The 19,594-nt window shown below is 41.2% G+C and overlaps 2 protein-coding genes across 2 annotated transcripts; one reads left to right on the top strand and one right to left on the bottom strand.

Moving 5' to 3' along the window:
- Positions 1-460: 460 nt before the first annotated feature.
- On the bottom strand, positions 461-4,229 carry snapc1b (small nuclear RNA activating complex, polypeptide 1b). The gene is made up of 10 exons (XM_079174081.1): positions 3,991-4,229; positions 3,382-3,541; positions 3,147-3,287; positions 2,556-2,660; positions 2,323-2,478; positions 2,125-2,184; positions 1,883-1,945; positions 1,646-1,784; positions 1,320-1,391; positions 461-1,023 (listed from the first exon to the last, which is right to left on the bottom strand). The coding sequence occupies exons 1-10, from the start codon at positions 4,119-4,121 to the stop codon at positions 989-991; spliced, it is 1,062 nt and encodes a 353-aa protein (XP_079030207.1). The 5' UTR covers positions 4,122-4,229; the 3' UTR covers positions 461-988.
- A 2,568-nt stretch (positions 4,230-6,797) lies between these two features.
- Positions 6,798-16,925, top strand: LOC306707250 (scavenger receptor cysteine-rich type 1 protein M130-like; the record flags this gene model as incomplete). Its single annotated transcript, XM_079174643.1, has 13 exons — positions 6,798-6,840; positions 8,247-8,375; positions 8,631-8,963; positions 9,056-9,340; positions 11,759-12,082; positions 12,176-12,460; positions 14,732-15,064; positions 15,158-15,277; positions 15,443-15,496; positions 15,703-15,896; positions 16,360-16,426; positions 16,562-16,644; positions 16,818-16,925. 13 exons carry the CDS (start codon positions 6,798-6,800, stop codon positions 16,923-16,925), a joined length of 2,358 nt encoding a protein of 785 aa, XP_079030769.1.
- Between the last annotated feature and the right edge of the window lie 2,669 nt (positions 16,926-19,594).

Raw genomic sequence — 19,594 nt, 5'->3', positions numbered from 1 at the left:
GGAATAAAAACAGATTAACAAGTCAGCTAGGCTAAACTAGGTTTAAGTTTAGCTAGTAAGCTAGCTAGGCTGCTTAGCTTCTGAGAGCTTTCGACTCTAGTGGAAATCACAATTTATCATCGTTAAGGTACTTTTAAATTACATATTTAAATGCATGAAATAGCAAATGAATTCATGATAATTAACAATTAATTTTAAGGTAATTATAAAAAACGCTAGACACTGTTTTTAGGTCTTATCTAAGGTCTATGTCTGTTATAAAGTTATGTTGTAAAATGAACAGTTGAATCACACTTACCAAATGCTTTCCAAGGAGAAGAACTAAAAAGCTAAATCAGGGACATCCACACCCTTTTAGCTTTTCAATATGAAATATACACAAATGATTTAGTCTGAATCAAATGTCACACAAGAAGGAGATGTGACACAAATAGATTTTCTTTTTTTAAACATTTAAACTTCATGAAAGCTGCAGAACAGAAATCCAGTTTGAACTTTTTCCACAGAAGAAGCTGCACAGAGAGATGAACTTTGGAAAATGGTATAACTATATACACTACTAAACTTTGTGCATAAGTTAGTAGACACAACCTACAGTATGTTTTCTTTACTAGGTTAAAAGGTATCCGACTAAGAGACAAGTTCAGGGTACATTTTCAACAGGTGATGGCTGTAAAATTGCAAAAAGAAAACTAATTTTTTCTGCTCTGATGATTTTTATCAAGGTGTTTACATTTTACAAAACGCTGCATTCAATAAGAACATAAGTTAGAACAATATTCTTTAAGTTACAGTCATTATAAAGACTGCTCATTAAAAAAACAATGTAAAACACTTTAAAATGTAAAACACATCATTTACATTTTCTATGATACAGAACATTTAAGATTACAGGACATTCATGACAATAACAATCATCTACATCAACACTTTAAAACTTTAAACGGTCGCTGTATCAAGATGAAGGTCGACTTCTGAACGGTCTTCATCACCACTTGAATTTTTTTCCCGTGTTTTGTTTTCCTGAATGGACAAAAGAAAAGAGTCATGACAGGAAATATATATATATATAAATAAACGTTTGAACATTACAAAATAAGATTTTTACAGTAAAATATGGTGGATGCCGAGTTGGTATTCAGAAAAAAAGTAATTTGAGCTTAGAGAGATTCATCCTGGTAAATGTTTTATTATTAAAGAAATAGATATATGGACATGACATTTGGGACAGACAGTCAAGGTCCATGCAAACGTGGCATATTAGCATGTTAACAGACAACTGTAGTAAGTGTAAAAGTAAAGGTTTGTAGGTTGAGTACCTTCAGGAACAAAGTCTACTGTGGTGAGACACTTGATCCGAGTCACCTCCCCGGCTTCTTTCCACAAGTCACCTGACGAGAAGAGAGTTGCAGTACGTGAAGAATATTTTAATAAAAACATTCATGCTACGATACAAACTGCAGGAGAGTCTTTAGACTTCACTCACAACATTTCAGCATCAAACAAAAAAAGCAAAAAGCAGAACTCAACCTCTTTGTCTGATTTGCTTTCAGATGGGTGTAAACTCTGTTGGTATTTCCTATTATTTCATCTCTTCTTCTCTTAACTTTGAGAGATGAAGAGGAAGGTTGCAGGAGAGATTTACCTGAGATGTGAACGTTGTCATAGGTTCTGGCTTTGAGTGACAGTTTATTTGTTCTGGAGTAACGTGACGAGTGGGAGGGTCCGGCCACGTTACTCGTGAAATCCACCTCCACCTGACGATGGCGCCGCGACTTGGAAGCCTGAGAGACGCAGGGATACGTACATTTAATATGTTTACATCTTGAGGACGTTTAGCATAAAACCTATTTAAAGAAAATCTTAACATGGAAACACAAACCTCTGTTGCCTCTCCGTATGCCTTTGACTTGATGGAGGCGAGGCGCTGGGCTCTGTTGGAGCACTGAGAACACAAAAACAGCCGGTCAGTCAACAGCGCCGCCCTCTGGACAAAGTTATTATTACAGCTGAGGGACTTCATGTCAGTATTTAACATCCTTCAGAAGCATCTATGTGCACCTGTTAAAACCTCTCAGTAGAATGTTAAAACCTCTCAGTAGAATCGAATGGAGTGTAACTCACCTCCTGCTGGGACGACATCCCCTCACCGCTGTCTTCAGCTTCATCTTCATCAGGACCACTCTGACGAGACAAAACATCACATCAAGAGTGGAAAAAAAACACTATAATGTGATAATCGTAAAACAATTTAAAAGCATTCAAATAACCACATCATCTCTTGTAGTTTCTTTTTAACAAACACCTGAAGAGAAGTCTTACCTTCCTTTGCTGCCACTTGTAGAAGTCCACCACGGTGCTGCGTAGCTGTGGGACCAGGTCCTTACGGACCAGGTTGATGGAAGAATCCGCCGGCTCCGACTCCGAAGAGACAGAAGTCTTCAGCTTCCCGTAGAGCTCGTCGATGTTGGACAATTCCTGCAAACAAAACACGCTTAACTTAATACTTTTAATAACGTAGTTTTTAAAGTGTCCGAGTCGAGCTCTCCGCTCACCTCCAGCAACTCGATGTTGATGAGCTCCTGTGGACGAGACGGTCGCTCCATGAACTCCTCACACAGCGCCGAGCTCTCCACCTTCCTCTTCTTCTTGTAGACGAGCTGGCAGGAGAGGAAGAGGAGGAGGAAGAAAGAAAGAAAGGAGAAGCACAAAGAGGAGAAGAAGTGAATTTGCAAGCTAAATGACGAGTCTTTGCACGGCACGGAGGATGATGATGACGAGGTTGCTGTAATTTATCGTTACAATTTACACGTGTTCTAAAAAACACTGAACTTTTAGTCATAATGAACGAGATTTTATTTAAAGGTTTTCTGAATCTGTTCTTTTGATTTACAGAATATGATTTTAGAGGGTAAACAATGTTCAGAGGAAGGCTATGATATGAAATAATAGTTGGATAAAATAATTACTCAACTATAGAAACTTTCGTCTTTCAGCTTTCTTGTGTGTTATCTAATATCAGCCGATTCACACGCCAGCATGTGAATAAGAGGAGTACTGGCAAAATCCCTCCATTCAATGATATTTAGGGTTTAAAGAGAATATCCAACGTGAACGTGTGCGTTGATGTCAGGTAGGCTGCTCACCATCGTGGGCATGGCAGTGAAGCTGAAAGCTTTGTTCAACATCAGCTGTCGGAGGACGTAAACGACGTCGTGGTGCTGAGCATTGACGGCGTCCTTCTCCAGCTTCATCACGTCCTCCCAGTCCTTCAGCGCCAGACGGATCTGCAGCCAGAAACACAACAAGAGCTTCACGTCACGTGTGATTCAAATGGATGTGTGGCCGACCCTCTGGAGGCCGCGTGCCTGTGTTCCTCACCTGCTCTCGGGGCGAGGTGATCTGACATTGATACAAGCTGTGCAGCAGGTACAGTCCTCCCACTCTGATCTGGAAGCTGTACGGAGGGAAGAAGAAGCTGTAGGCGGTGTCCAGGATCAGACGGCAGAACGCTCGCTTCTCTCGGTGGTTCACAGAGCCGCTGCACAACAACAACAACAACATGTGACACACTGTGATGAATGAGGGAAATGTCTAATTAAGTCACACTCTGTCATTACTGATGAACACATATGGAAGCTTTACAGCTACAACGTTAGAGTGATAACACATTAATGCCTCAATAATTATAATGCCAAATATAATATAGATATGATCCTGAAACGGGCCATTCTGCATAATGAGTACTTTTACTTTAAGTATATTTTGATGCTAATACTTTTGTACTTTACTTGAATTTAGGACTTTTACTTGCAACAGAGTATTTCTACTATTCTTTTTGCTGCATGTATGTATATATATACTGTACCAGTACCAGAAAATGTAAATTACAAATAGTACAAATACCTCGAAATTATACTTTTAAACAATTAAATGCACCACTCCTTATATTAGAACATAAGGTGATATATATATTATTGGTAAACTTACTAGAAAATCTGTGAGAACTCCATTTCTCTCCATATTTTGGAGAAAACCTGGAAGCGGACGGAGTCGGATCTCTGGAAGCGGCTCAGCAGCTCCACGCAGTCCAACCTCACGTGCTTCTTACAGAAGTCCATCCCACGGCCGCGTGCTTCAACCGGCGACCGTTAAAACGAATTAAAAAGTACTAAAAACGACCAAACTAACGGACACATCCATGATGTAAACAAGACACACGATTTAAAAACGACCGTCGATGGTTTAGTGCGTCATCAGTACCCGACGTCTTCGCCTGCCCTCGTGATGCGTTCATGGACCGTCGCGAAGTAAAACTATCTTATACATGCTATATGTATGCTATGGAACACTGCTGGTAGTACTCACAGTATTAGTAGTATTAGTATTTTAACTGAAGTAAAAGATGTGAGTACTTCTTCCATCTCTGCTCTCACAGGAGAAACGTGATAAAGAGCAACAACAGAGTCAGTTTGAACCAGGAGTTCACTAAATCATCAGAACTAATAAATCACGAGAGAGAAACAAACGGACTCACACATGATGTCTGATCACCATAGCAGCACGAAGGAAGTTGCTGGATGTGCTCACAGAGATATTGATCTGTTGATTGACAGTCAGATGGACCAGTGGGTTCAGAGCTGAACACATCCTGCAGCTTCATGAAGGACTCATTAAAGTGAAACACAGAAACATGATGCAGTGAAGTGAGTGAGACACAGTCACAGTTCGACACAGACAGCAGTAGTTCTAGTAGTAGTAGTCAGTAGCTGTACCTGCTGATGTTAACACATCTATCAGACATAAGACGAAGACACTGACAGCATTCATCTGATAGGAACAGCTCAGCCCGTCATGGAAACACTCCTATAATCTGCAATCAGTCAGCAGCTTCTTGTGAAATCAGATAGAATCAGTTTTACACAACCGCAGTTCAGAAGCTGTGGTGAAGAACACAAGTCCTCCTCTTCATCTGAGTAACAGCAGCTCAGAGTTACACTCACGCTGCCTCAGTAGAGAAATATACCAAAGTTATCTACCAACACATGTTCCCTGTTCAACCTAAAGTGTTACTGACTTTGGTCATGTTGTGTAGAGTATTTAGAGAGTACAGCTTTGTGTTGTAAACAGTAACAACACTAGTAATATAAAATGTCTTCTTCACTGTAACCTTTCTGCTAAAATGGAGCTGCATTTTACCATTATTATGTTTATCATCAACAATACGATCACACCATCTTATTTGAAGTAGAATTGTTGCTTCCTGGATTAATATTTGTCCTCTGCAGTGATGTTGCCTCCTGACTCATTATTTACTTTATTAACAAACAATATTTCATGTAAATCAGAGTCTTATGTTCCTCATTGAGAGATGAATGAACCAGGTTCCAGTTCCTCCTACATGTTCACATCCTCGAGTCTATAAACCCTGCAGAACATCACAACATGTACACATGTGACTGTAGAGCAGAAGAAGAAGAAGTTGTTATTACATATAATGAAATCTGTGTAAACCACATCTGAACATGAATGTTTCTTTACAACTCACGATCATAAGAACTAATGAAGAAATGAGAATGATTGATTTTTTCCTCCAAATGACTTCATTTCCAATCAAAAATAATAATTACCATAAAACATGAACATGAGTAAATGCTGTCATACTGTACATAGAACATATTTAATCTGCAATGGTGATGATGTGTGGTACTCTCCATGCAGGCGATCCGTCGCTTTGTCAGCTGCTTCTCTTGAGGACATGAGGGTCGTCATCCCGTCCTGTTGTATTTCACAAACATCTGGTCACAATGTGGCCTTCAGGCTGCTCCTGGTCTGAAGCGGGACACGTGGCGGCAACATTTCCTCCTCTGAGGGTCTCTCATGGTCTCTCTCATGGGACCACAGGTCCTCGTCTTCAACTCCTCAACAAATGGAGTCGGGTCCTCAAACACCTACTCAAGTACGAGCCTCATCAGTTAATCCACGTACTCTTAAACTCTGAAAACATTATTTAAATGCTAGTTTTCTTGTTTTAAATTAAATACGCTTCCTTCCTTATTTATATTTAAACTTTGTCATTTGTACTTGTAATAAAATAGTTTACAACTTCCTGTATGTAGGCTCTGTTTTAACTGGCTTTATATGCATTTAATCTTCTTTGACTTGGGGAACACGACCGTGTAGACAGATGTTCCTGCAGATGTTCCTGCAGATGTTCCTGCAGATGTTACTTGTTCACGGCCCTCATTTTCATTATAATGCTCGACTGCAAGGCACAACCTACAATAATAGAATCGTCGTAACACTTCTCTAATTCAGTCACTTTGTTATGAGAGGTTACAGAATCCATTATAAAGTGTATTTATTACCTGCTCAACATTCCATGAGAGGGAAAACTAATTAAAGTGAAACAACACAGAAACATGATGCCAGTGAACTGAGTGAGACACAGTCAGTTACAGTGACAGAAAGCAAACAGTTACACACAGACTGCAGTAGTTCTGTTCTAGTAGTAAGTAGCTGTAACTGCTGATGTGAACATAAATAATAAGAAGACACTGACAGCATTATAATCTATTATAGTCTGTTATAATAGATAGATAATCAGTTTCACACAAACGCAGTTCAAGTGCAAATATGATCTGACAAGTATCAGTAAAGCTCCACCTCTTCCTGTACACAGATATAACCCGAGGACAGCACATGAGACCATCAGAGAGACGGGCAGAGAGACGGGCAGAGAGACGGTCAGAGAGACGGACAGAGAGACGGACAGAGAGACGGTCTACCTGGACGTCATGGATCACCTGTTGATGCTGCTGCTCTTGCTGTGGCGCTCAGGTAGGACTCTGATTTAGAGAAGATGTGTTTTTTTACAATATTACTGTTGGATCTTTAAATCAGAGAACAAACACACACACACACACACACACACACACACACACACACCACACACACACACCACACCACACACACACAAGAAAACAGTAAAACTGCTCAACAATTTAATTCCACAAAACAGTTAAGACAATGGAATGAGGTCGTATTGTCTTGTCTTTCAAGGTTATTGCGATCAAATGAAAAATGAAAAATGTAAAAAAATGAAAAAAAACAACGTTATTCCTACTGAAAAATAAAAATGGATGTGTCATTAATTATTGACTGCATGAACTGTAGCCGCCGCCATGTTAAAGAGAAATGCCAAAAGTATCCTCTTAGTTTATAAAACATGATGTGCCCCTACATTTATAAATTCAAGTTAAAATCCAACATTTTCATCAAATCAAAAATGATTGATTATATTTATAGCCATGTCATATTTCTGCAATCAATGTGTATTCAGTAATGATCTCTGTGTGCAGTGTTTTATGCTGTTGGTGGTCGAGTCCGCCATAGATTCAGACTCATCACTAACAGACAGGAAACGATGCAGCATGTGATCAGTGAGGCTGATCACATGCTGCATCGTTTCATCTGATATCAGCTTCACTGTTTCCTGAACCCTTTTAAATCCTTTCTTTAGCTGCCTGATAATAATCAATATAATATGTTATTATCAGTAGTAGTTATCAGCATCGTGTTCCAGCCACGAGTGGGAAAACACTCGAGACCCCTCACGGATGCAGCAACAATAAATCACTCTTAAGGTTGTAAAAGGAGGAAGCGTTTAGGAGAGGAGACAAGGACAGGTTTAAAGACTCTAAGCACAGGTTCAGCCATGAGGTGAGAGATGCTGAACAACTGTACTCAGAGAAACTTCAACAGCAGTTCTCAGCTAATGACTGCTTCTGTCTGAAAGGTTCTCACACTGAAGTATCCTCAAGCAACACAATGCTTGTTGTGATTGTATGTAATGGTGGTGTGTGATAATAATGTAATAATTTGTGGATTTCTATTATATTTACTTAAAACAATAAATGTGTCTATTTCTCCAGGACTCCAGGCTGAAGAAAATCACACATCAACAGGTAAATAGAGAAAGAAAAGATAAAGAAAGATTCAATGAAGCAGAATCAGCAGTCAAGTTTAAGTTTTATCTTTTTTTAATTGAATGTGTTTCTTTTACTGACGACTCTCTTGTTTCTGTTCAGAAGCTGTCAGGTTGGTGGGAGGAGACAGTCGCTGTGCAGGAACACTGGAGGTGAAACATGAAGGAGACTGGAGACCAGTACGTGGCTATGAGTGGAGCCTGAAGAAAGCAGATGTTGCCTGTAGGGAGCTGGACTGTGGCTCTGCTGTTTCTGTAGGAGAGAGATATGAGTCCTCAAAGAGATCTGTGTGGTGGATCGACCCTCGCTGTGTTTACTCTGGATCTGCTCTGAAGGATTGTGTAAAATCAGATTCCTCTCCCGACACCCTGGATCTCACCTGCTCAGGTAAGACCATTAGTGACATCATCTATGACAGTAATGTATACAGGTGGACACACACATGCAGCAGCTAGAATGGCAGCAGACTTGTCTGATGAGCTGCTGCCTCAGTAATTCAGGTGGTGAATGCACCAAGATATCTTTATATATGAAACCTCCATGTCTGCTGCTTCAGGAGTCCTCAGGGCCGACCACCACAAAACAGTTTTTTAGTGTCTGGTGTCTTATCTCTCTCTCTTTCATCTTCTATCATCTCTCCAGACTCTGTCAGGCTGGTGGATGGGACTAGTCTGTGCTCAGGCAGACTGGAGGTGAAGTCTAACCAGTCTAACCAGTCTAACCAGTCTAGCCAGTGGTGGTCCTCAGTGTGTGAAGAGGACTTTGACCAGCAGGATGCAGAGGTGGTCTGTAGGGAGCTTGGCTGTGGGGCTCCTTCAGTCCTCCAGGGGGCGCTCTATGGAGAAGTGGAGGCTCCAACGTGGACCAAAGAGTTCCAGTGTGGAGGCCATGAGTCTGCTCTCCTGGACTGTAGAAGCTCAGGCTCAGATGGAAACACCTGCTCACCTGGCAAAGCTGTTGGACTCACCTGCTCAGGTAGAAGAGGAGCTGCAGCTTTGATCTGGTTCATTTCTGTTCTACTGAAACTCACTTTGTTCTTTACTGACGACTCTCTTGTTTCTGTTCAGAACCTGTCAGGTTGGTGGGAGGAGACAGTCGCTGTGCAGGAACACTGGAGGTGAAACATCAAGGAGACTGGAGACCAGTATATGACTATATGTGGAGACTGAAGACAGCAGCTGTTGCCTGTAGAGATCTGGACTGTGGCTCTGCTGTTTCTGTAAGACAGAGAGAGGAGTCCTCAGAGAGATCTATGTGGGGGATCGACTCTTTCTGTGTTCTGTCTGGATCTGCTCTGAGAGATTGTGTAACATCAGGTTCCTCTTCCTCCATCCTTGATCTCACCTGCTCAGGTAAACCCTTCAGTGACATCATCTATGTGCCAATCTAATTCATATGTTTTGGTCCAGTCCCTCCCTCACTACATCCTGGGAATCTGTCTATAAAACACTCTCTGAGGTGGCTCTATCCCTTCATGAGCCTTCACCTGTCTCTTCCTTATTCGGTGTACCATTAGATTCCTCATTGTCTGCTTTCAAACGTGACCTTTTTGCATGTTTAACTCTACTGGCTCAGCACCTGGTGCTGCTGAAGTGGAGACATGTTTCTTCATCAAGTTCAAGGCACATCTTCTGAGGTGTGGATACTTCCATCAGTACGTCCCATAACTCTTCATTCATGCAGGTGTTTCCCTTGATTTGATCTCAGTGTGAATGTGCAGTGAGAGAATCTCTTCCTCAGCAGCAAAGCTGTCCAGGTGGAACACTGATGCTATTTAGCTCTCAGTAGCTCTTCTGATGTTCTCATGTTGCTCCTCATAGATGTCAAGCTGCACAATGTCTTAGCCCTGATGTTTCACTTCTGTCTGCATGTGAGGAAAGTTCACAGCGTTAAAGCCTACTTGACAGCAGTTGTATCTTTTAAACGTGTTTCCTTCACTGATCCTGTTGATGACATGTTCATCATAATCCTGCAGCTCTGAATCAGCTTCGTTGAACAGTAAAGAGAGATCTGTCACAAACACTGAATCCAAAAGCCACTGAGTCCTCTAGCTGTGCATCTTCTGCATGTAATGAAAGATTCAGAAAGTCTCACTGAATGTCAACAACAATGTTCCTCTGCTCATCCATCTTACATCAGTGTGTAGCAGTAGGTCTCTGTGTTCAAAGCCCTTCTCCTCCAAGTGAGTCCAGAATACCGTTCTCTGTAGAGTCCTGGTCCCAACAGAACTCACAGTCTTCAAGGCAACATCCCTCCCTTCTTTCATGTTTAACATCTTCCACCACAACGCTTGCTGGTGAATTCTACATGATAATAAAGGACGTAGAGGAAGATTCTCTGTGTTAGCACAACATGATGAACCCAGTAGCACTAATCCATCTCTTAGCTTCTGTGCACCGTTTCATAATGACGCTCCAAAGTGCCCTACTTTGGTAAGACCACGTTCACATTGCAGACAAGACAGACACTGTTCAGATTTTAGTGAACTAAAGAAGAATCGTCCTCCCAGTCTGACTAAAACTGTTAAGTTTTTGATCTTTTGGTTTTTGGTATTTGTGTTTTGAGCTAGCTTAGCTAGCTGGTTGATCACATGGACAGTTGTAAACTTCTCCAGCTTGTCACTGACAATGAGCAGTGACCACAACTCCCAACATGCGGAGCAACAACAGGACTGAGCCAAAGACCGTTTATAAGAAGTGGACGTAGTTACTGTGACGTCATCCAGTGGTTTGTGGACTACCATTTGAAAACCTCAAATTCAAGATTTTGACCGTCGCCATCTTGTTTTATTGCAACCAGAAGTGACTTGAGAGGGTGAAGCTCAGTAGAACCATTAGGCAACCAAATTATTACAATTAACTTTAATGAAGTGAAATCACACTAAAGGGTTAAAGTTGTAAGACGACAACACTGTGGTAGAGACCTGTCAATCACTGTGTAGCCCCGCCCCTAAAGCATCCCCTGCTTTATGGTCTGTGTGACTCTAAATGGACCATCATTTACTAAATGAACATCATGCTGTATTGAAGAAGACTTGAAACTAGAGATTGAGACCATAAACTCATGTTTACAATGTTTACTGAGGTAATAAATCAAGAGAGAAGTAGAGTCATTTTCTCATAGACTTCTATACAACCAGAGGAGTCGCCCCCTGGTGGACATTAGAGAGAATGCAGCTTTAACACATGAAGCTTTGACTCCACTTAACAGAACTGGAGTGTGCCTCCTGGACATTACCCAGCATGCACCAGCAAGCCAAAGCTTTAAAGTGATTTGTTGTTGAAGTTGTTAAAGTAGCCTACATGTTAAAGTGTTTTTGTGTTAAGATAAATTCTTAATGTGTGTAGTTTGATGTGTTTTCACCCTCGTGTTGAATTGTATCTGGCAGGATAGGACACCTGTGTGGATACACCGTTGTAGAGCGGAGCAAGCACAACAGGACCAATATACATAATTTCATAATATTAGTTTAGGTCTAAAATTCTCACAATCAGCTGGAAACCGGTTGGGCTCCATTGGTCTAGACCCAGTTATTTTAGTTTTTTACCATTGTGACCCATTCTACATATGTACTAATGAAAACTCCTCAGTCAATGACCTGTATGTATTGAGCCAGTATTATGTTATATGTGATATAATATGAGTTATTATAGATATTATTGACTTAATGTATTTTTTAATTGAATCTCTGAATGATTGTTTCATGACATCTTGTTATTTAGTGTCTGGTGTCTTTCATCTCTCTCTTTGATCTTCTATCATCTCTCCAGACTCTGTCAGGCTGGTGGATGGGACTAGTCTGTGCTCAGGCAGACTGGAGGTGAAGTCTAACCAGTCTAACCAGTCTAACCAGTGGTGGTCCTCAGTGTGTGAAGATGACTTTGACCAGCAGGATGCAGAGGTGGTCTGTAGGGAGCTTGGCTGTGGGGCTCCTTCAGTCCTCCAGGGGGCGCTCTATGGAGAAGTGGAGGCTCCAATGTGGACCAAAGAGTTCCAGTGTGGAGGCCATGAGTCTGCTCTCCTGGACTGTAGAAGCTCAGGCTCAGATGGAAACACCTGCTCACCTGGCAAAGCTGTTGGACTCGCCTGCTCAGGTAGAAGAGGAGCTGCAGCTTTGATCTGGTTCATTTCTGTTCTACTGAAACTCACTTTGTTCTTTTACTGACGACTCTCTTGTTTCTGTTCAGAACCTGTCAGGTTGGTGGGAGGAGACAGTCGCTGTGCAGGAACACTGGAGGTGAAACATCAAGGAGACTGGAGACCAGTAGATGGCCATAAATGGAGCCTGAAGACAGCAGCTGTTGCCTGTAGAGATCTGGACTGTGGCTCTGCTGTTTCTATAGGAGAGAGAGAGGAGTCCTCAGAGAGATCTGTGTGGTGGATCACCTCTGACTGTGTTCACTCTGGATCTGCTCTGAGAGATTGTGTAACATCAGATTCCTCTTCCTCCATCCTGGATCTCACCTGCTCAGGTAAACCCATCAGTGACATCATCTATGTGCCAATCTAATTCATATGTTTTGGTCCAGTCCCTCCCTCACTACATCCTGGGAATCTGTCTATAAAACACTCTCTGAGGTGGCTCTATCCCTTCATGAGCCTTCACCTGTCTCTTCCTTATTCGGTGTACCATTAGATTCCTCATTGTCTGCTTTCAAACGTGACCTTTTTGCATGTTTAACTCTACTGGCTCAGCACCTGGTGTTGCTGAAGTGGAGACATGTTTCTTCATCAAGTTCAAGGCACATCTTCTGAGGTGTGGATACTTCCATCAGTACGTCCCATAACTCTTCATTCATGCAGGTGTTTCCCTTGATTTGATCTCAGTGTGAATGTGCAGTGAGAGAATCTCTTCCTCAGCAGCAAAGCTGTCCAGGTGGAACACTGATGCTATTTAGCTCTCAGTAGCTCTTCTGATGTTCTCATGTTGCTCCTCATAGATGTCAAGCTGCACAATGTCTTAGCCCTGATGTTTCACTTCTGTCTGCATGTGAGGAAAGTTCACAGTGTTAAAGCCTACTTGACAGCAGTTGTATCTTTTAAACGTGTTTCCTTCACTGATCCTGTTGATGACATGTTCTTCATAATCCTGCAGCTCTGAATCAGCTTCGTTGAACAGTAAAGGGAGATCTGTCACAAACACTGAATCCAAAAGCCACTGAGTCCTCTAGCTGTGCATCTTCTGCATGTAATGAAAGATTCAGAAAGTCTCACTGAATGTCAACACCAATGTTCCTCTGCTCATCCATCTTACATCAGTGTGTAGCAGTAGGTCTCTGTGTTCAAAGCCCTTCTCCTCCAAGTGAGTCCAGAATACCGTTCTCTGTAGAGTCCTGGTCCCAACAGAACTCACAGTCTTCAAGGCAACATCCCTCCCTTCTTTCATGTTGAACATCTTCCACCACAACGCTTGCTGGTGAATTCTACATGATAATAAAGGAAGTAGAGGAAGATTCTCTGTGTTAGCACAACATGATGAACCCAGTAGCACTAATCCATCTCTTAGCTTCTGTGCACCGTTTCATAATGACGCTCCAAAGTGCCCTACTTTGGTAAGACCACGCTCACATTGCAGACAAGACAGACACTGTTCAGATTTTAGTGAACTAAAAAAGAATCGTCCTCCCAGTCTGACAAAAACTGTTAAGTTTTTGATCTTTTGGTTTTTGGTATTTGTGTTTTGAGCTAACTTAGCTAGCTGGTTGATCACATGGACAGTTGTAAACTTCTCCAGCTTGTCACTGACAATGAGCAGTGACCACAACTCCCAACATGCGGAGCAACAACAGGACAGAGCCAAAGACCGTTTATAAGAAGTGGACGTAGTTACTGTGACGTCATCCAGTGGTTTGTGGACTACCATTTGAAAACCTCAAATTCAAGATTTTGACCGTCGCCATCTTGTTTTATTGCAACCAGAAGTGACTTGAGAGGGTGAAGCTCAGTAGAACCATTAGGCAACCAAATTATTACAATTAACTTTAATGAAGTGAAATCACACTAAAGGGTTAAAGTTGTAAGACGACAACACTGTGGTAGAGACCTGTCAATCACTGTGTAGCCCCGCCCCTAAAGCATCCCCTACTTTATGGTCTGTGTGACTCTAAATGGACCATCATTTACTAAATGAACATCATCAATCAATGCAGCTTTAACACATGAAGCTTTGACTTCACTTAACAGAACTGGAGTGTGCCTCCTGGACATTACCCAGCATGCACCAGCAAGCCAAAGCTTTAAAGTGATTTGTTGTTGAAGTTGTTAAAGTAGCCTACATGTAAAAGTGTTTTTGTGTTAAGATAAATTCCTAATGTGTGTAGTTTGATGTGTTTTCACCCTCGTGTTCAATTGTATCTGGCAGGATAGGACACCTGTGTGGTTACACCGTTGTAGAGCGGAGCAAGCACAACAGCACCAATATACATAATTTCATAATATTAGTTTAGGACTAAATTTCTCACAATCAGCTGGAAACCGGTTGAGCTCCACTGGTCTAGACCCAGTTATTTTAGTTTTTTACCATTGTGACCCATTCTACATATGTACTAATGAAAACTCCTCAGTCAATGACCTGTATGTATTGAGCCAGTATTATGTTATATGTGATATAATATGAGTTATTATAAATATTATTCACTTAATGTATTTTTTAATTGAATCTCTGAATGATTGTTTCATGACATCTTGTTATTTAGTGTCTGGTGTCTTTCATCTCTCTCTTTCATCTTCTATCATCTCTCCAGACTCTGTCAGGCTGGTGGATGGGACTAGTGTGTGCTCAGGCAGACTGGAGGTGAAGTCTAACCAGTCTAACCAGTCTAACCAGTCTAACCAGTGGTGGTCCTCAGTGTGTGAAGAGGACTTTGACCAGCAGGATGCAGAGGTGGTCTGTAGGGAGCTTGGCTGTGGGGCTCCTTCAGTCCTCCAGGGGGCGCTCTATGGAGAAGTGGAGGCTCCAACGTGGACCAAAGAGTTCCAGTGTGGAGGCCATGAGTCTGCTCTCCTGGACTGTAGAAGCTCAGGCTCAGATGGAAACACCTGCTCACCTGGCAAAGCTGTTGGACTCACCTGCTCAGGTAGAAGAGGAGCTGCAGCTTTGATCTGGTTCATTTCTGTTCTACTGAAACTCACTTTGTTCTTTTACTGACGACTCTCTTGTTTCTGTTCAGAACCTGTCAGGTTGGTGGGAGGAGACAGTCGCTGTGCAGGAACACTGGAGCTGAAACATCAAGGATACTGGAGACCAGTATATGGCTATATGTGGACCCTGAATGAAGCAGATGTTGCCTGTAGAGAACTGGACTGTGGCTCTGCTGTTTCTGTAAGAAAGAGATTTAAGTCCGCAGTGAGATATGCGTGGTTGATCAACTCTCTCTGTGTTCACTCTGGATCTGCTCTGAGAGATTGTGTAACATCAAGTAACTCTCTCTCCATCGTGGATCTCATCTGCTCAGGTAAGCCCATCAGCGACATCATCTATGACATCATCTCTCACAGCAGTGTTTCCAGTACGTTCCTTCCTCGGTCACAGTCAGTGGGTTTCCATTGGACTGAAATATAAAGTTATCCAGGACAACGACATCCTGACGTGTAGAGAGGTGGGCTTGTTTCTGGAAGCTTCAAACCCTCCATAGACTGCTGAGCTCCATCTGAGAGGCCCATGTTGTTCAACGGAGGGTAAACATGAACCTTCATCATCTCTCTGTGTTTACAGACCTGCTGCTTCAGCCAATCATCACTGTGTCCTCCTCAATGTACGGGGTCTCCGAGGCCCAGCAGCAGGGAGCTCCGGTGCTCAGGCGCTCCACCTTCACCATCTGCTGCTCCATCCAGCCACAGTACCCAGGAGGCTCCTTCCAGCTCACCTTCACCTCCTCCAACTCAGCACACAACTACACCCAGCCAGCTGTCAATCACTCTGCCCACTTCCTGTTTCCTGCTGCAGAGCCCGCCCACCAAGGAAGCTACAGCTGTGTTTATCACCTCTATGTTTTTATTCATAACTTCTCCTCTGAGAGCCGTCTGCTCTCCATCACTGTCTTAGGTAAGCTGACTGTTTACATGCAGGTTTGAAGATGATTGGTCCAAACTGACTGAAGATGATCAGCTGACCACAGAGTCCATGTTGTTGTTTCTCGAATGTCTCTGTGACTTTTGTCATTGTGTTACACATGTCATATAGTAACCAAACCTAAACACAGTCTATCAAAGGCAACAGCTAACAATCTACTGCAGGACAGAGCAGGTTTGGTTACCAGGATAACTCTGGTTCTCTGAGAACTGAAGCACCTTCTGACGTGACCAATCACAAAGCTCCACTGCCACCACATCAGTCATAACACCCCTTAGCCCCCAACTCGCCATTTTCAAGTGTAGTTCCTCCACCAATCAGAAGCAAGAAGGGCGGTGTGCTCCGATCCCTCACTCAGAGAACCAGGGTTATCCTGGAGACCAAACTTTGAGACGGTCGTTAACGTGTTAATACGTGTCAGTGATTGTAGATTTCAGGGTCAATGGGAGCTGTTGGACTCATGATGTCGTGTGATGTGATGACTGTCCATGTGTTTGTTCAGATCCAAGACCTCTGATCATCAAAGCGATCGTCCTGCCGCTGGCTCTGCTGTTGGTGAACGTTGCCCTTTACTTCTACTGTAAGGTACGGACACACGTCTGTTGTTTAGACCAGCCACTGAAATGAAGCTCTCGCTCTGTGTTTAGTGAACTGAAGACAGGACTGTGCTGTCATGTCTCTGCAGGCCAGCAGGGGGCGGATGCCGTGCAGACAGGAGAACACTGAGTTGGATCAGTATAACCTGGCTGTTCCTGCAGCTGAAGAAGAAGAAGAAGAAGGAGCTCAGGGAGCAGAGTAGCTCCTCCAAGGAGCTCATCTCACATCCAGATGATTTCTACCACACAACCACCATCAGCTCCCTTTGATACGCATGTTCCCTTAAACCAGAAGGCTGAATATGATCTCACATTTTTATGGCCTGTCTGTCTGACTCTCAACAATGTGTTGGTCTCTCCACACGTTCTGACTTCCTGTCTGTGGCTCTCAGCTCCAAGCCCATTGGTTCCTGCTGAAGACGTGAATCTTTAAAAACACCTCACAGATATAAAGTTTCATTTAAAAGTAGACTTGAGAGCAGGTTTACCAGAGTCCAAGCAGGAAGCAAAGACTATGAGGAACAATGTTAATGTGAGATATTAGAATAAACATGAAACATTGACTTCTATCTTCTACATTCTGTAGAACGAGACTCAATGTTCACAATCTGCTGTTTGTCCTTTAAAACATAGAATGAGCTTCATGACTTCACTTTAGCGCTCCTTGTGGTTCACATGACCCTGTTATTGTAGTGAGCAAGATTTTGGCAGCAGGACAACATTTAGCTAAAATATAATCAGAATAATACAAAGAGGAACAACGTCCCGCTGTGATCAGCCCCTAAAAACCTCAATTTGTGATTCAGAAATTTTTACTATTTTGCTCATTGTTGTACTTAATCATTGTAGTTAATTTTGTAGTTCAGGATTTTGCTTATTTTGTATAATCAAGTATTTTGCTCACATCATAAGAATATCGTAATTATTGATTTTGTTTGTTTTTATAATGAAGGATTTTGGAAATTTCATAATAATGCTATAATTAAGAATTGTTGCTTGAATCATAATAATTTTGCCTCATTTTGTAAGTCAGGATATTTCTTATTTCATTAGAATGTTGTTTATTGTTGTACTTCATTAATGTTACAATCAAGGAGTTTATGATGTTGTATATATTTCAGGATTTAGCTTATTTCATAAGAATTTAACACATTTTTGTACTTCCTAAATTGACTTAATTTTGTAATGAAGGAATTGAAAAAATTTAATAAAGGATTTTGCTTAAATTCTGAGCCTTTCGCTGGATTTTGTAATTAACAAAATTTCCTTTTTAATTAAGATTTTGCTTATTTTGTACTTCATGAATTTACAAGATTATGTAATTAAGGATTTTGCTTATTTTTACAACTAAATATTATGCGTATTATTAATTGGGTTTTGCTTATTTCATAAGTGTCCTTAATTTTCTAAATGAGGACTTTTAATTTATTTTGTCAGCAAAATTCTGTCTCTAAGGATTTTTCTCTTTTCATAAGAACTTTGCTTATTTTTTATAAGTATTTTGATTACTTTTGTGCTAAAGGGATTTTGATACAAAATATCCTCCTAATCAAACAATCTGAATAAAATATAAACACATACGTAAAACTAAACACACATACTTGTACTGCACAGATACATGTAGTACTATTACTACTTTAACAAAGTACTTTAAGGGCTGTTGAACTTGGGTCCAGTCGGATCATTTCTGGACGTGGAACAGACGACATGTGACTCTTTAACAACCAAAACCAAACCTGAGCGTCTTTAGAAGGACTTTAAACTCACATGAGCAGACATGTGTTCAAACATGTGCAAATAATCCGTTTTCATGTGTCCTACACACAGAGAGATGAAGTGATGAAGATCACTGTGATGAATGTATCTCCATCATCAATGTTCAAAGAAAACTAAACACTTAATAAACTCTGAAACTCTGTGAATGAGCTGAATCTAACAGATTTAAGTCATAACCAAAGCCTTGACGTCTTCTTCTCTGGCAAATGTAAAGAGATGTTATTTCCTGTTTAGTATGAGACACTGAGATATGAATGTGACTTTTCTTTAGATATGTACTCAAAATAATAAGAGATTAAATCACAATTTTGTGATAGGTCTCATAATTTGAAGAATTTCCCAATAAGTACTCTTTATTTATATTCTTCCCAACTTTCCCAATCTATTTTTTCTATTAAAACAAGATATTTGAAGTCGTCACATTGGACACTCTTCAGTGTCCTCAGCTGTTCTTTTGTTAGTTTAGTTTACTTTGTGTTCTTTAAATATATGTGTATTTACTACTTTTGCACTTGTCTTGTCTCCGTTAAGTTGCAGCCTGTGAGTCGGGTTGTAACATGCTGTGTAAGTAGAGTAGGGTCAGGGTTCACCCTGGTGGAAAAAAGAGCCACTGAATGCAGCTTTAAATGTTCATTTTCTCAATACAGTGTACTATACAAATATAATAATATTAACAATACTTAATGATCATTAACATCTTTGTCCAAAGGTTAAACTGGGAAACTGTTTCACTGAAATGAAGGAAATCTACCAGATATGACTGTTTATTCATTAAATATACTTTAAAATACAAAACTAATTAGCCTGCTCTCGCTCGCTCTCTGTCTCTCTCTCTCTGTGTGTGTGTTTGTGTACTTCGTGGGCCCCACTCGGATTTTGATTTAAATGAGCTCAGGAGCCTCCCCTTGTAGGCCTGTTGCTTTTTTAGCACAAGTCTGACAAAGTATGGAAATGTGAGTGGAATTCTTACTCTCTAGCGCCTCTGGTGTTAGAAGGGTCCTGGTGCAGCCGATACATTTATATATTTATACATATACATATATATATATATATATATGTATATATAGCCAGGAAGCTTGTGAATTTCACCAAGTGATCAAAAAAGTTGTATCTTTATTCACAAGATATCATCATTTTTGTTGATTATTTTTTGTATTAACAAC

Source organism: Pholis gunnellus, assembly GCF_910591455.1.
Source record: "Pholis gunnellus genome assembly, chromosome: 15".
Classification (NCBI taxonomy): domain Eukaryota; kingdom Metazoa; phylum Chordata; class Actinopteri; order Perciformes; family Pholidae; genus Pholis; species Pholis gunnellus.
This window is presented reverse-complemented; position numbering and strand designations above follow the sequence as displayed.

Excerpts from the sequence above, each read along its gene's own strand:
- snapc1b (XM_079174081.1), bottom strand. The coding sequence starts at position 4,121 with ATGGACTTCTGTAAGAAGCACGTGAGGTTGGACTGCGTGGAGCTGCTG. Across the intron at positions 2,479-2,555 it reads TCAACATCGAGTTGCTGGAG|GAATTGTCCAACATCGACGA; the intron begins GTGAGCGGAGAG and ends TTTTGTTTGCAG. Across the intron at positions 1,024-1,319 it reads AGTAGACTTTGTTCCTGAAG|GAAAACAAAACACGGGAAAA; the intron begins GTACTCAACCTA and ends TTGTCCATTCAG.